This window comes from Microcebus murinus, chromosome 20 (genome assembly GCF_040939455.1).
Source record: "Microcebus murinus isolate Inina chromosome 20, M.murinus_Inina_mat1.0, whole genome shotgun sequence".
NCBI lineage: Eukaryota > Metazoa > Chordata > Mammalia > Primates > Cheirogaleidae > Microcebus > Microcebus murinus.
Genome location: NC_134123.1, coordinates 3418906 through 3435268, shown reverse-complemented (window position 1 = coordinate 3435268; position 16363 = coordinate 3418906). Strand labels below are relative to the sequence as shown.

At 37.0% G+C, this 16363-nt stretch overlaps 1 protein-coding gene across 1 annotated transcript in view; it reads right to left on the bottom strand.

The window, feature by feature from the left end:
* LONP2 (lon peptidase 2, peroxisomal) overlaps positions 1 to 16363 on the bottom strand; it is a 122925-nt gene that overhangs the window by 101182 nt on the left and 5380 nt on the right. The window contains exons 2-5 of the mRNA XM_012788995.3: positions 13534 to 13768; positions 9815 to 9946; positions 8129 to 8251; positions 4646 to 4809 (exon numbers count right to left, since the gene is read on the bottom strand). Of these exons, the coding sequence (XP_012644449.1) occupies positions 4646 to 4809; positions 8129 to 8251; positions 9815 to 9946; positions 13534 to 13768 (654 nt within the window). The remainder of the gene's footprint in view (positions 1 to 4645; positions 4810 to 8128; positions 8252 to 9814; positions 9947 to 13533; positions 13769 to 16363) is intronic.

The following is a 16363-nucleotide window of genomic DNA, read 5'->3' as shown; positions in this document are numbered from 1 at the left end:
TCTGACTAAGCCCAGGGAGGCTGTTTCTAAGAATTTGTCCATTTCCTCCACATTTACAAGTTAATGTGCATAGAGGTTTCCATAGTATCCACAAATGATATTTTGTATTTCTGTAGTATCAGTTATAATTTCTTTCTCATTCCTCACTGAGCTTATTAGTGTCCTTTCTTTTCTGCTTCTGGTTAATCTAGCAAGAGGCATGTCAATTTTGTTTAATTTTTCAAAGAACCGACTTTTTGCTTCATTAATCTTCCATACAGTTTTTTTGTTATTGATTTTGTTTAGGTCTGCTCTGGTCTTTGTTATTTCTTTTCTTCTGCTGGGTTTGGGGTTGGTTTACTCATCGTTTTCTAGGTCTCTGAGATGGTTCATTAGATTCTTGATTTTGGATCTTTCTGCCTTTTGGATGTAGGCATTTATGTCTATAAGTTTTCCTCTCATGACTGGGTTAGCTGTGTCCCACAGATTTTGATAACTCATGTCTCCTTTATAATTCAGTTCAAAGAACCTTCTGATTTCCATCTTTATACCTCCTTAACATAATAATCATTCAGCAGAAGGTTGTTTAGTTTCCATGATTTTGTGTAGAGATGAGAGATTCTGTTGATTTCCAATTTCATTTCACTGTGGACTGAGAAGATGTCTAGTATAATTTCTATGTTTTTAAATTTGTTGATACATGTTTTGTGGCCTAAGATATGGTTAATCTTAGAGAATGTCCCATGAGCTGATGGGAAAAACATATATTCAGTGGGTTTTGGGTAGAATGTTCTGTAAAAGTCAGTCAGACCCTTTTGTCCTGGAGTTCTTTTTAAGTCCATTGTTTCTTTGTTTATCTTATGTTTGGAGGATCTGTCCTGTTCTGTCAGAGAGTTATTAAAGTCCCTGGCTATTACGGTGTTGCTGTTTATCATTTTGTTTAGCTCAAGTAGGATTTGCTTTATGAATCTGGGTGCACCTGAGTTAGGTGCATAAATATTTAGAATTGTTATGTCTTCCTTGTTGCATTGTACCCCCTTCACCATTATATAGTGATCATCTTTGTCTTTCATTACTTGTTGCTTTGAAGACTAAGTTATCTGAAACCAGAACTGTCACACCAGCTTTCTTTTGGCTTCCCTTTGCATGAAATATTGTTTTCCACCCCTTCACCTTGAGTCTGAATGCATCCCTGTGGGTTAGATGTGTTTTCTGAAGACAGCAGATACTTGGCTTGTGTATATCTATCCATTCAGCCAGCCTATGTCTCTTTAATGGGCAGTTCAAGCCATTCATATTTATTGAGAGAATTGGTAAGTGGGAAAGATTTCTGTTCATCCTGTTGAGTTGAACTTTGTCTCTTGAGCCATTGCAGTATCTGGCCTTTGACCCTTAGCTTTTGGATGATTTTACACTGGTGAGTATTATTGTGATGATCCGTGTGTAACATTGTTTTGAGTACTTCCTGGAGGGCTGACCTTGTCTTGATGAATTCTCTCAGTCTTTGCTTGTCTGAGGTCTTTATTTCTCCTTCATATAAGAAACTTAGTTTTGCAGAGTATAAGATTCTAGGCTGGGCATTATTCTTTTTGAGAGGAGTGAGAATAGGGTCACAGTCTCTTCTGGCTTGTAAGGTCTCCATTGAGAAGTCTGCAGTTAGCCTGATGGGTTTTCCTCTGTAGGTTACCTGCTGCTTTTGCCTTACAGTTCGTACAAGGGCCAGTTTGATGATAATGTGTTGTGGTGTCTTCCTGTTTGCAATGAATCTCTCAGGAATCCTTTGAGCTTCTTGTACATGGATATCTAGACTTTTAGCAAGGCCAGGGGAATTTTCCTCCATTATATCCTCAAATAGTTTATCCAATCCTTATGTATTTTCTTCTTCACCCTCAGGGCTGCCTATAATTCTGTTAGGATTTTGCACATAATCCCATGTTCCTTGCAGGCTTTGCTCCTTTCTCTTATTTCTCTGCTCTCTGCAACTGACTTATTCAATTGCAAGGTGTTATCTTCATCCCTCATATTTTTTCTTCTGCTTGATCTACCCTATTCTTGAAGCCTTCCACTGTGTTTTGTAATTCCTTGAATAATTCTTCATTTCCAGAAGTTTTGTTTGATTGTTATTCACTATTTCAATTTCTTTAGTGAATTTTTCTTCTAAGCCCTGGATTTTTTGTGTGGTTTCTTTGTGTTGGATATCCATTTTATCTTGCATTTCATTGAGTTTTCTTACAATCATTGTTTGAAATTCTTCTGTCAGAGTCCTTAATTTGGTTAATATCCATTGCTAGAGAGCTGGTCTTCCCCTTTGGGGGTGCGCTTTCAGTTTGATTCTTTTTTTTTTTTTTTTTTTTTTTTTAACAATGCTATGACTGTGCTATCAGTTTGATTCTTAATACTTCCGGAATTCTTGCACTGATTCCTTCCTATCTGGAGCAGCTGTTGCTTCTCTGGATTTTTGTGTAGACAATGTCATGCCCAGTTTAGTCTCTGAACCAGTAGGTGGTGCCTGTGGGTGAGAATCGACCACACTCCCTGTGATGAGTCAGTAAATGCAGTAAAAGCACATGCAAATTGACCTCCCTGCCAATAGGTGGTGCTTTCCAGGAGGAACAAACTGCAATGTTGTTTTGGGGTCCTATGACCAGCTCTAGTTCCCCTGGAGAGGCACTCTAGTGCCTCAGGTGGTGGGTGGGGCCCTGGGGCTTCGAGGTGTGTCCTTATTCTCAAACTCAGTGGGGGCAGGTGGGGGAGTGCGGCTGGGCAGAGCTGGGTTGAATGAGCCTGCACTCAAATGCTGCTGTTATTAGGGGTCAAAGGTCTGCTCTCCGCTCCTGGGCAAAGCTGCCAGGGAAGGGCTGAAATGGCCCCACTGAGCCAAAAAGTCTGTGTGTGGAGGTGGGGCTGTTCTGGAGCAGGCCTCATTCCTTTCAACCCTCCCCTATTCTGAGGTTTCTTTCCAGCGTCAGATCACGCCTGCAGACCTGTCCCCTGGGCCCTGGAAATCAATCCCTGACCGTGCCAGGGAGAGGAGTGCTAGTCTCTAATCATCCACAGGTTGCCCAAGCTTGATCAATGTCTCTCCACCTCTGGATCTGCCCTGCTCTGCTGGAGTCACCAGGCAAGGAACACCTGGGGGGGCCAGCAGGTAGGGAGATCACAGTGTAAGTACCCCTCCCTCAGTACACTGCAGGGCCCCAAAAGGAAAGGTTCCATTCCCTGTGGATGCCTCCGGGTGGTGGCTAAGTTGTCTCTCTCAGCCGCTGTGGGTACGGGAATGGAAGGGGAGAATGAAGCAATATGGTGCCTGTCAATCAGCTGGGGTCGGTGGGGCAGGAAGTGCCCAGAGGAGCTGGGAGCCTGGTGCCCTATCCACAAGGGGCTCACTGCTCACTGGTGTCAGTAGTCTCTGGGCTGGTGTTGGCAGGTTTTTCCAGAAGCTCAGGAGCCCACCAGCAGTCCCAGATGCAAGGGAGGGGAAATTTAACCTCTCCACCTACCCTTGTAGCTTGTCTCCAAGCCTCTCGGGGTTTAGACCCTGCTAATGCCTTTCTCCTTCCAGTTCTGCTCCACAATTTCTTCCTATGGGGCCTCCTATAGTTTCAGGCACCCTTCCTTTCGACCTATATGCAATCTATGACCCACATGCAATCTATGTTTGTCTGCCTGTTTATTTTTATCACTTTCATCTAAAATCTATCTTTCTGATAGATATACTCTGGCTGGCAGTGTTTCTCATCTGCCATCTTGCCTCTATCTCTATTATCTAATCCAGATATTTAATAAAAATGCAACTTCCATAATGTATGCAGTGCTTAGCACAGTGTTCTATCCATAAGAGATGTTCTACATTTATGAACTAATGTCAGAGTCAATATAAAATACCCCCTACTACATTTACTAATGTTCTTAACTAAGCACCCTAGAAGGTCAAATCTTAAGTTACTGAGCATTGAAGCAGGCTCATTATAATTCACTAATAAAAGAAAATGTAATATAGTTATAAAGTTATAAGTATGTAAGGAAAAAATGATTTTCTATTTAACCCTGAGGTTATCCAGAAAATGTAATCAATCCATATTCTATTATCAAGATTTCTCCATACTTTGTCTTATATAAAAAGAAACTGACAGTTTGTGCCCTTTGGAATTTATAATCTAAAGAAAACAGTGATATGTGACGAACACAGTGATAACTGAACATATATTCTCAAAACAAAAAAGTATGGTCCATTGTTTTAGACAATGAAAAGGCAACTACACAATAGTTATAATGTTGAGAGCATACTATAGGTGGAAAAACTGTATATTTATCCTTAGTATTTGAGAAAAAGATTAGTGAAAGTGATATTAATTCAGGAGTTAATACTTAAGAATGTCTTAAGAATCAGATTCCAGTTGAAAACTTAAGGAAGAGGGAAAAACATTCCATAGATCAAAGGTATAAAGTGAGGATTAGGAAAGCCTTGAAAGATAAGAGTTGGCAATGGAAAGATAAGATGAATGGGTAGTCTATGAGTATATCAACCATCAGGAAAGAAAAGCAGAGAATATAAAACAGATGACTCAGCTTTCAGTCTGTGATCCAAAGTAGCAGAATCAAGTTTCCATGACTAACAATTTTTAACATTAATAAACCAAATGAATAAATGTCTTATATAATTTACCTTTTTATCTCTTTGACACAGACTTTATGGGCCTGCTCTGGCATACTGGATGTCCGTATCTTTTTCTCTAGCATGACAATGTCATCATTATCTTCATCCTCATCATCATCTTCTAAAGCACCTGGAATGTGTGTAACCCTCCTAATAGGGCGTATTGCTATAACCTAATGTAGAAAGCAGAAGAGTAAAACCATATGTCAAAATAAATTGGAAATGAAGTACGTAGTTACACACATGTAAAGTTATGATTGGTGCTGAATAGCATAAACATTTTTTATGGCTACAGTCAATATTGTAAGGAATTAAAAGTTCAGAATGATGATGCAATCAACCTATATATCCTATTCTGCCAAGATTTCCCCAAATTTTGTCTTGTACAAAGAGAAACTGACAGTCCCTATCCTCTAGACTTTATTATCTAAAGAACAAAACAGTGGCATGTGAAGAATACAGGGATAACTGAAAAAATACTATGTCCAAACATATGTACGCATGGAGGCAGCAGAATTTTAAAAGTAGACCAACATAAGGTAGACATGATTCTTTGATATATGCTTAAAATAATATTGCATGGGGAAAAACATCCAAGGAACTAATTACTAGAAATAATTAAAACATGTAAGAATTATCTTTCTTTGAGCTACTACTGCAGCTGCTATTTTCTCAATATACATTACTAATTACCATTTGGTGACTGAATAAATTTCCATTTTTCCTACATTACAAAATTTGTCTGTCTTCAATACATAAAGTCTTCTCCCTTTCAAAATATTTTATCTTACCTATAGTTCCTTTTAGTAAGATACTACTACACTATGTACTTCCCTTGTGAGATTCTGCTTCTCTGACAAGCAGCAATAACCACCACTTCCCCTTCCTCGTCAATTACTTTAGTAAGCCTTTGGTTCTGTCCTCATCATGCTGAAATTGTTCTTTCAACCCTAACAACTATTTTTTGTCCCAAGTCAAATGACCTCTGTTTGTGTTCTCTTTCTCCATGATCTCTCCACCATATTTTAAAACTACCTTATGTGCTCTTTGAAATTCATGAATCAACTCCAATCATTACTGGAGCAAAATGATACACTGATATTTACAAGCCTCCAGAATTTACTTTTTTCTAACCTGGGAAATTATCTATCTAATACATTCAAATATAAAAAGTTTAAAATAGAAAGCAGTAAATAAAATTATAATTTTATAAAAATAAATATTAAACATATATATTTTATTCTTATATAAGTCATTAGTAGATAAAATTAATAAAATATTTTAAAGGATAAAAAACTGAAAATAAAATATTTTTTAAAAGTGAGATTTAAAAAAGCATATCAATGATTTCATTGTTGAGGCAAAAGTACTTTTTTATGCATTTTTTTCTTCTGACTGCTAAAACAGTGTTTTCAACTCTTAGGGGGATGACAAAGAAACAACTTTAGACTAACTCTAAATATTATCCTCGTATTCCTACATATCCTCGTATTCCTACATTATTCCTCGTATTCTTAAATAACTGTCTCTTGTTTGATCATTTTCTGGTATGCTTTTCAACACCTTTCTTTTTAAGTGATGGTAACCTTTATTGACAGTAAGCTGCAGTTTTCTGTGACTCTCAGTGCAGAGTGTATGTAGATTTGTCTTTCTACACAAAATGAGTAACTGAGTCACTGATCTGATCTCAAGCCAAAAATAATTCATATTTACAGTGCTTAACAGCGAGCGTGGTGTCCCAGAGTACTAAACACCAGGATGGTGATCATTACTCCTATCTCTCTCTTTGGCCTACTTTCCTGCCCCTTCTCTAATGCCACCAAGGAGGAGTCCTTTCCTTCTGCTCTTCTTTTTCTACAACATATTTCCTTTGGTGAGGAAACACTTCCTTGCTGATGACCATCAAGTCGCTAACATTATTCTCAACACTTCACTTAAGTCAGAGTTCTGCATCTGCAACAGCCTTCAGAGGACTGCCATTTTCACACCTTGTTCACATCAAATATATCTTCCTGAACTTAACTCTGCCCAGGCATAAAAACAGTAAAATTAACAGCTCCAAGTAAACTTCAAACAGATCATATATACATTAGTATGATAATGGGGAAGGGAAAGATTATTTAATTAGTGGTACTGAGTCACATTAAAAGCTATTTGACAGAAAAACATAACTATTTTCTTCATCTTATTAACAGGACAAAATAAATATCATATGGGTTTGTTGGGGACTGACATTATACTTTCCTGGTTTAAGAATTAAATTTAGTGAGTAATGTACATGCTCTGTCCAGAGCGTTTGAAAGTAATGTGTTCTGGACAGGGTCCTTGTGACAAACAAGGTTGCTGCCTAGAGGCATAACAAAGGGCCTGAGTTTCTGCAAGTAAGCAAGAGCTCCCCAGCCCCAAGGCAGTGGGGGTCTGGAGGCCACATGATAAACACATTGTTCCTAGGATTGCTGCTTAGCCCCATAAGATGGCTGGTTAGTCAATGACAGGTAAGATTCCTCAGGGAGGAATGACCTAAGCCATACACAGCCGCTGGGGGGCCAGCCTAGAGGAACTGGGGACGGAAAATGCCCCCCTGTGGCTGCCTTGCCTAACCTTGCTAATCTCGGGCTGTAATCTATGCCTGGCGCCTAGAGCAACCACCTGGAAACCTTGAGTCAGGGGACATCTATGTCCTTAAGGCTACATGTTCCAGAATTTATGGCCATTGCTGAAATGCCTAGGTGGTCATGTATAATGAACTAACTTTGATTTTTTAAAGTATAAAAATAAACTGACGAGTGCATTGGACACTCGAGTCATGTAACTGTCTTTTTTGTGTGTCTGTGTCTTCTTTTTGTGTTTCTTTGTATTCTGTGTTCATCCCCCGTCCTGCAAATGGGCCACGGCATGGGTTAAATACTTTTTAAAAAATTGATTAAAGGAAAACTAAAAAGAAAAGTAAATATTTATCAAACCACTGGAGGTTAGAGGACTCTAAGCTCAGAAGACAGGAAAAGACTGAGAGTTTGACTAAATAAAACTGAAACTTTTGTAAGTCTAAACAAAAAAGTCAATCAAATTATGGCACAACACATAGTCCTCCTAGGAAATAATTTTGTATTATGTAGTAAAATAATATTATACTCAAAGACAATCATCATAGTTATTTGCTAGTTTTTTAAATGTGCAAAAATTGGAAACAACATACAATGTTTGACAAAAGGGGAAGTGACTCATAAATTATCCCTTTGGATGGTAACCAAAGCAAAAAACAAAAAAATTGAGAAAAAGGCTTATATGCCTTAAAAATAAAAATCCAGGCATGGAAAAAGCACTAGAGGGAAACACACCTAAATTTTATCAGTGACTTCGGCGGAAAAAGACAATGAATTTTTTTCTTCTTTGTTCCTTTCTTTATTCCCCTCAATTTTTTTTTTTTTTTTTTAAAACAGAATCCAGCCACACCACACAAGCCTGACAAAATGGATTAAAAGAAATATTTACCCGCTTATCATCATCTTGCTTGGGTTTTCTGGTTTTTTGAAGCAATTTCAAGCCTTCAATTTGTCTGACAAGCAATGGTATAGTCATCTTGAACCTCTCCTCTAGGCTCACAGCATCTAAAATCTAAGGAAATGTGAGTGAATTAATAGAATCTCTCCCTTAGAAACACACACTCCAAAAACAGACAATGAGAGCCATGGCTCAAATTGTTAAGTAAAAAGAGAAAAAAACAATTCCTATCTATATACAGCTACACTATGGCTAATACAATCAAACAAACTGTAACAACAAGGTTCTTTGAGATGAATATTAGAATTATAAAAAAGATAAAAAAAGGATCTTGGTTTTCATTTTAAAATTAAACCACTCATGTATTTCAAGATTAAAAACCAAACACACAGTTTTGGTTTTCGAAGAACCAAACTTCTTCTGGAAATTATTCTCTTAAAGCCCAGAATGTGTCTACATGTTAGGTCTAAACAAATTCTAGGTTCAAAATAGTAAATGTTCCTGTAATCCTAGCTCTTGGGAGGCCGAGGCGGGCGGATTGCTCAAGGTCAGGAGTTCAACACCAGCCTGAGCAAGAGCGAGACCCCGTCTCTACTATAAATAGAAAGAAATTAATTGGCCAACTGATATATATATAAAAAATTAGCTGGGCATGGTGGCGCATGCCTGTAATCCCAGCTACTCGGGAGGCTGAGGCAGGAGGATCACTCGAGCCCAGGAGTTTGAGGTTGCTGTGAGCTAGGCTGACGCCACGGCACTCACTCTAGCCTGGACAACAAAGTGAGACTCTATCTCAAAAAAAAAAAAAAAAAAAGTAAATGTTTATACACAAGCGAATAGAAGCATTCAACCAATCCTCATTAATGACTTGTCAGAGTAACTGCTGCTCTTGGTTCCTTCAGTAAAACATATCTGATGATGCCCACAGCAGGGACTCTCATACTCCCACACTCCTCTGCTCCCACCAGTCTAACAGAATTCTTATATCCATAACCAACCTGTTTGTATTAATTATATTTGCTATTTTAATTGCTAGATTTACATATTAACTAACTAATAAAGAGTTGTTTCAATGAAAGCTAACAAATGTTCTAAGAAAATATAATAAAAAAAGACAGCTTAAAAATAAAAATAAAATACATTAAAAAGAAGTGTATAAGAAAACAAAGTTTTATAGTTTGGGGATTAATTCAAGTAAATCTAGCATTCTACACTTTGATTGTTTTTCAAGTGTCTTTAAAACTCATTTCACTTTAAATAAATAGAAACAAAATCATAAATAATGTACCACAGGTGTGATTTATATAAGAAACATTATGAAATTTCCAAGAAAGCAGGTGTATACACAAGGGAAAGGCCATGGTTTCACATTTCAAAAATGGTAAGGCAAAGTGTGTTTACATATTAAAGTTAAATATTTATCCTTTTATGATTCTTTGCCTTATTTTTTCCATAAAAGACCAATTACTATACTGGTTGTACAAATAAAAGAGCTGCTTGTATAAACAAAAATAGAAAACAATCACTTTTAAATATCAATTTAAGTATACAAGTGTTTTAACTACTCCTCTAAGTCTCCAGAATATTTTTCTTGAAGGTTAAAATTTAACTACTCACTATCTAGATCTAAATAAAAAGTAACAAAGCAATACGGCATTCAAGAAGGGGACACTGTACCTGGAGCTTCTCTTTGTTGCTGGTTCGGATAATTGATGTCAAAATGTCCGGTAAAGCTTCCCTTGGAAGACTATCTAAAAGACGTCTCAATTTAGCAACTGCAGGGACAGACATATCCAACATTTCAACCAACTGGAAGGAAAAAGAAAGTCTTTTTAATGAAATCTGGTATTATTTGTGAATTTAAAAAAATCAGACTTCCAAATAGGTTTAAAGTTTGGGCCTCAGCCTTTGTTTCTGAAAGGTCACTGATTAATATAGTCCAGGTATTTTACGGGCCTCAGAGAAGTACTCTCAAAATATCAATCCCAACGAAACGCAAAAATGGTTTAAAAGTGGTTAATGCTGATATTTATAAAAGCCTTTGTGATTTGTGCTATTTTATTTTGAAAAAATTCAAACATATATAAAAGTTGCAGGAATAGTACAACAAACTCCTGTATGTCTTTCTCCTAGATTTACCAATTGAATTCACCAATTTTGCCACATTTGCTTTCGCTCTCCATACACACACATCATTGTTGCTGAACATTTGAGAGTAAGTGGCAGACATCATGACCCTTGTTCTTAAGAACAAGAATATTCTCTTACATAATAACAATTATTAGATGTTAGAAATTTAACATAGTTGATGCTATTATGATAGCCAATCAGAAGTTGAAATACTGATTATTAGTTTAACATTTGGAGTAACTAGAATCTGAGCACTGACTGTGAATGATTTTTAGAAAAACAACATCCAAGGTATATTCTGGAATTAAGACCGATTAAGTCCAAGGCAACCTTTCAGTAACTGTGATAATCATTAGGGCTACTGATAAAGATTCCCCTTTTCTTCTGAGCACATGGTAAGACTGTTCTTTCTACCTCCTTTGAATAGAGATATGGCTGTGAGTCTTACATTGATCCATGAAACACAGAAAAAGGGACAGTCCCTTCTGGGCAGAAACATTAAAAACCAGTAGGAGATTTGCCACACTTCCTTTTTCTGCCTCAGTGATAAAGAAGTATGTTTTAAGATGAATTTCTAATCCAACTGGGTCCCTATATGAACTCTTATAGGCACATCACCACACTCACTATTTTCAGGTACGAAGCATGAGCAAGAAATACAGCTTGTTATGTTATGTGACTCAGATTTCAGAGTAGTTAAAAGAGCAAAACTTAGTTCACACTAGTTCACAAATGATGTACCAAATTCTCATTTCGTCAACTCAAGACTTCATGTCATTAATAATCAAATAGCTTAAACAATAATGTAATTTAGGAACCTATCCATTACCTGGCTAGAATTAAGGAAATTAAAGTATAATTATGATGATGCGAATCAAGTAAGAGAAATAGATAATAAAATTTGAAGACCCTTGCTACTAGAAATTCACCCTATGAAAATAAGTTAAAACAGTTAAAATTCATTCTCCAAACATTTACTGAGTATAAACTACTTACCAGATGCAATATTATGTTCAGTATAGGATGGCTAAAGCAGAGATAAATTCAAGTTTGGTAGGAGAAAAATACCCTACTTCAATACAATGTGATACTATATTAAATGACATGCATAAACAACTGACGGTGAAGGTGCAGAAAAAGGAGTACTAACAGCCTATGGGAGTTGGGAAAGCATATATTGAATTTAAAAATTAAGAGGAGGAGGAGCACTCCCAGAAGAGAACAGAGGCAGAATCATATAGACATGAAATAATAAGATGTTAAACTCTTTTTATGCTCAGTATGGCTAAAACTAGGGTGTAAATGGAGAACTAGAGTTGAAGCAAGATAGGTAGGCCTAAGACAAGTTGCAAAAGGTCTTAATGTTATATTAAGAAATTTGGGGGTTTTACAGCAAGAGAGGCCTCCTAAAAAAAAAAAAAAAAAGAAATTTGGGGGTGGAAGGAAAGTAGGAAAGATTCAGAGTGGGGCGAGAATTCAATGCACAGTTGCTGGCTTTGAAGAGGAGAGGGCCATGCACAAGACCAGAGAGCCACCTCTGGGAGCCTGACAGCGACTCCTGGCAGACAGCCAAGAAAGAAACCTCAGTCCTATGGCCACAAGAAACTGCACCTGCCAACCACCTGAATACCTTGGAAAGCAGTGCTTCTCCAGATAAGAGGCCAGCCTAGCTAAGATCTTGATTTTGCCCTGGTGAGGCCCTGAGCAGAGAATCCAGGGGAGCCCACCTAGTCTTCTGACCTATAAACTTGTGAGGTAATAATGAATGCTGTTTTAAGCGCCTAAAAAAAAAAAGAAAGAAAGAAATTTGGTCTTTAACTCAAGACCATGAAAGGCATGCCCCACACTTTTTTTTTAAACACTTCCTGTTCTTGCTCAGTGAATAGGTGGTGTTAAAAACAGAAGAAACTAGGTGGTAGTTAGGAGGCTACTGAAGAAGTCTACTGAAAAGAGCAGTAAAAGCAGATATAGAGGGGATGAAAGAGAAGCATTAATTGGAAACAGTGTCTAAAAAGAGAAATGATAATGTGATATTCCAACTCTAGAAATTTATAAAAGTGTCTATATGAAAATTAGACATGGACATGAAAGCAAAACATAAAACTGAATATGGACCAAGACCAGAAGACAAAATTTAAATTAGATGTATGCTGTTAAGTAAAATTTATGGTGATTTATTTCTCTCTAAAAATTCCTTTAACATTATTGCAAAATCTTTACACGTTTAAAAAGTTTTGGTATATCCAAACTGGAAAGTAGTAAAGGCAAAGCAAAAGAAACTATAAAGCTATGTCCAATAGAAGTACAAAGACCAGGGAGCGTCACCCCAGAAAAGAAGAGGAAATTCTATTTCCCCTCTTTTTTATTCCTAAACAGTTCAAACTGAAGTTACTTTCTTCAGAGCAAGTTCTTTCTTTCAGCCCCATAGAACTACAGCTTGAAATTTTTTATTTTTCTATTATGTTTATCGCACTAGAAGTGAGTAACTTCAAAAGCCACATCAGGTGCAAATACCATAGGCTGTGAACACTTGCCCTACACACTTTTCAATGATGTGTGGTGTTTATAATTAAGACATTTAGACATTATCTGATTCTCATAGATCCTGCTATAGTCACTAAATTATATCTATAGAAAAGTAGAAGCCTACCTCTTATAATATAATTCTGTAATGTATTTCATTAAGGTTTGAAAGAAAATTGGGTAGGAAGAGGAGCTTTGTGTTCTATCTAAAGTTAACAAAAAAACTCAAACCTAGAATTAAGGTGTCACATATTTAATGAGTGCCTAAAACGTGCTTCTGTCCCAGTATTCCAGTTAATCAAGGTTTTAACCATACTTGAAATTAGTCCACCATGGGCTTAATCTTCTACAGTCTGACCAAGCAGAGCGTGACCTTGACTTCTGAAGCAATATAACTTTATAATTTGGTGCCTTAGATATTTTAGTGACAAATAGCTTCTGTGCAGCATTTTATTTTTCAGCTTTAAATATTTATGTTTAATAATTATCTGATTTGGAGACACTCAAAGTTATACGGAAAGCTCTAGAAATACTCTTTGGAAAAACTTTAGAAAGGGTAGGCTAATATGTCCTGGAATGACTAACGTACACTCTAGACAAAAACAAACTGGAATTAATATATTACTAAATCATTTAAACATACGCTGCCCTAATACTTTACCATCTAGCAGATTTATCATATCTTAGGACAGCAAAGGAACCAAAGAAAAAAGGGTTTTAAGAAAAAAATAAAAGCAACTCACTTGTACTGCGTATTTGTAAAACTGTTCCGATAGTTCTCCTAGCTCCTCCCTAGTTTTGCAGGTGTTGGGAAATTCTTCCAGCCGGTCCAACTGTTCCACTTCAGCAATGGGATATGGCTTCTCTTTTAAAACCTGTACAATCTGGAAACGGCACAGGCCTGTAATCAGCAAAGTATAGTGGGGCTTGGGCCAGTTACTGCCCACAACCTGAACTGCCAGTGCAGCCGTTCCAATCCTGAAAGACACACGAAACATCAGTGTTACAAACACTGAATACGGCAGAACAGAAACTCACTTCAAAAGGAGTTGAGTTTTCTGAGAAATTCATTTAAAAGCAAAAAACATCTAAAGTTTAAATAAATTATTTCTCTAAGTTAGTGTCCAGTATGTGCTCTATTTAGTCACTGCCCTCAGCTATGGGGCAAAGCGAGCCATCTCACTATAATTAGCACCTCTTTTTTTTCTTTTTCCTTTTTTCTTTTTTCTGAGACAGAGTCTCACTTTGTTGCCCAGGCTAGAGTGAGTGCCATGGCATCAGCCTAGCTCACAGCAACCTCAAACTCCTGGGCTCAAGTGATCCTACTGCCTCAGCCTCCCGAGTAGCTGGGACTACAGGCATGCGCCACCATGCCCGGCTAATTTTTTCTCTATATATTAGTTGACCAATTAATTTCTTTCTATTTATAGTAGAGATGGAGGTCTTGCTCTTGCTCAAGCTGGTTTCGAACTCCTGACCTTGAGCAATCCTCCCGCCTCGGCCTCCCAGAGTGCTAGGATTACAGGCGTGAGCCACCGCGCCCAGCCAGCACCTGTTTTAAAAATTAGGAATTTCTAACATTTTGTATTATTGAGGCATAAAAACGTAAAAGCAGCTGATAATCATATAGTTTAAATTAAATTTGCCAAATAGGAATCAGGCAATCTTATACCAGAATAAATATTAGTATTTTTTTTTTTTTTTTTTTGAGACAGAGTCTCGCTTTGTTGTCCAGGCTAGAGTGAGTGCCGTGGCGTCAGCCTAGCTCACAGCAACCTCAAACTCCTGGGCTCGAGTGATCCTTCTGCCTCAGCCTCCCAAGTAGCTGGGACTACAGGCATGTGCCACCATGCCCGGCTAATTTTTTATATATATATATCAGTTGGCCAATTGATTTCTTTCTATTTATAGTAGAGACAGGGTCTCGCTCTTGCTCAGGCTGGTTTTGAACTCCTGACCTTGAGCAATCTGCCCGCCTCGGCCTCCCAAGAGCTAGGATTACAGGCGTGAGCCACAGCGCCCGGCCTAAATATTAGTATTTTAAATATATTTGAATATAAAAAAGTAAACCAAAGAAACTTCTGTTCTAGCAACAGTTTTGTGACTAAAATCAAGACTTTTTTTTCATGTAATCTATCTATAAAACTTCTACATATCCACCTTATCACAAACCACTATCAAAATCTGGGAATACTAAATTTCCAAATGCAGGAGCTAAATATTCTAGATCACACACTGCTGTGGACTGAGGAGAGCTAAATAAAGACCTACATATCAAGAAGGTATAAACCTAGTTCTAAGTGGTAATCACCTCACTTAATAAAAGTTGCAAATGTTTTATTTAAGTCTCAGTTCCTTATCAGGACACACAACCCTTACCAAGTCACATATAAACTTGATTCACAGAAAGTCTCACCCAAACTAAACCAGTTATATAAAATATCAACATTCAGAAGATGCTTTCAGATCTCAAATTAAAATAGTGTTTTTCCCCTTTGGCCATAAGAAAGGTGGTAATTCCAGAAAAGAAACTAAAATTAAAGTGACTAGAGCTCTCAATTAACACACTGGGAAAATGGTAATACTAGAATACAGTAGCTGCCCATCTCAAATATAATGAATCACATACAAATACAGTAAGTGAACATTTCAGTGAATTTGCCTACTTCTATATACAGTGAATTCTTGATTACTTCCTTATAAATTATTCATTCTGTGGATGACATATAACCTTTGGCTTCCTTCTGCCACTTACCTTATTTTGATCTTCATCCATCCTTGTCAGCTTTTAGTCATTATCATGTGTACAAGGAATAAAAACCGATTTAAACAACAGCTTACGCCAAACAATTGGGAAAGAGAAAAAGTGAGGAGAAAAAGGCACATTCTTTAAAATATTGAAATGATTTGGCATTTATCTATTATTTTGATTTATTTGTATCATGGCTGCTTTTCTTCAGTCACTAATCAACAGTAAGTTACATTTGTCATTTCCTAAAAACCAACTCAGATTGTCTAAGAAAGTTAGCAATATTTAAATTGATTAGAGACCAATTTAGACTATAATTTATTATAGATATTCACCAATGAATGCACAAAGAGTTTACAGTTCTGTTTGTATATACAAACAAGCACAGACAAGAAACTAGATCCTTGGCCTAAGGGGTTTACAAAGGAGAAACGAGAGAGAGAGAGAGAGAGAGAGAGAGAGAGAGAGAGAGAGAGACAGAGAGAGAGAGACAGAGAGAGAGAGACAGAGAGAGAGACAGAGAGAGAGAGAGAGAGGATAAACTCAAACCTCCAGATTAGGATATAAATTTGGGCTATATCACCAATAAAAGGTGCTACTAAAAAAATGAGTTTTCTTTCAAAACAATTAAAATGTTTTTGCTAACTGTGAAAAGAAGATCTTCCAAACTGAAAAGAGTTTGAGTTGGATTTACACTATCCCTCCCTCTCATTCTAATGAGGCAAAATATATAAAGGTTTTATTTATTTATTTTTTGAGACAGAGTCTTGCTCTGTTGCCTGGGCTAGAGTGCAGTGGTGTCATTATACCTCACTACAACCTCA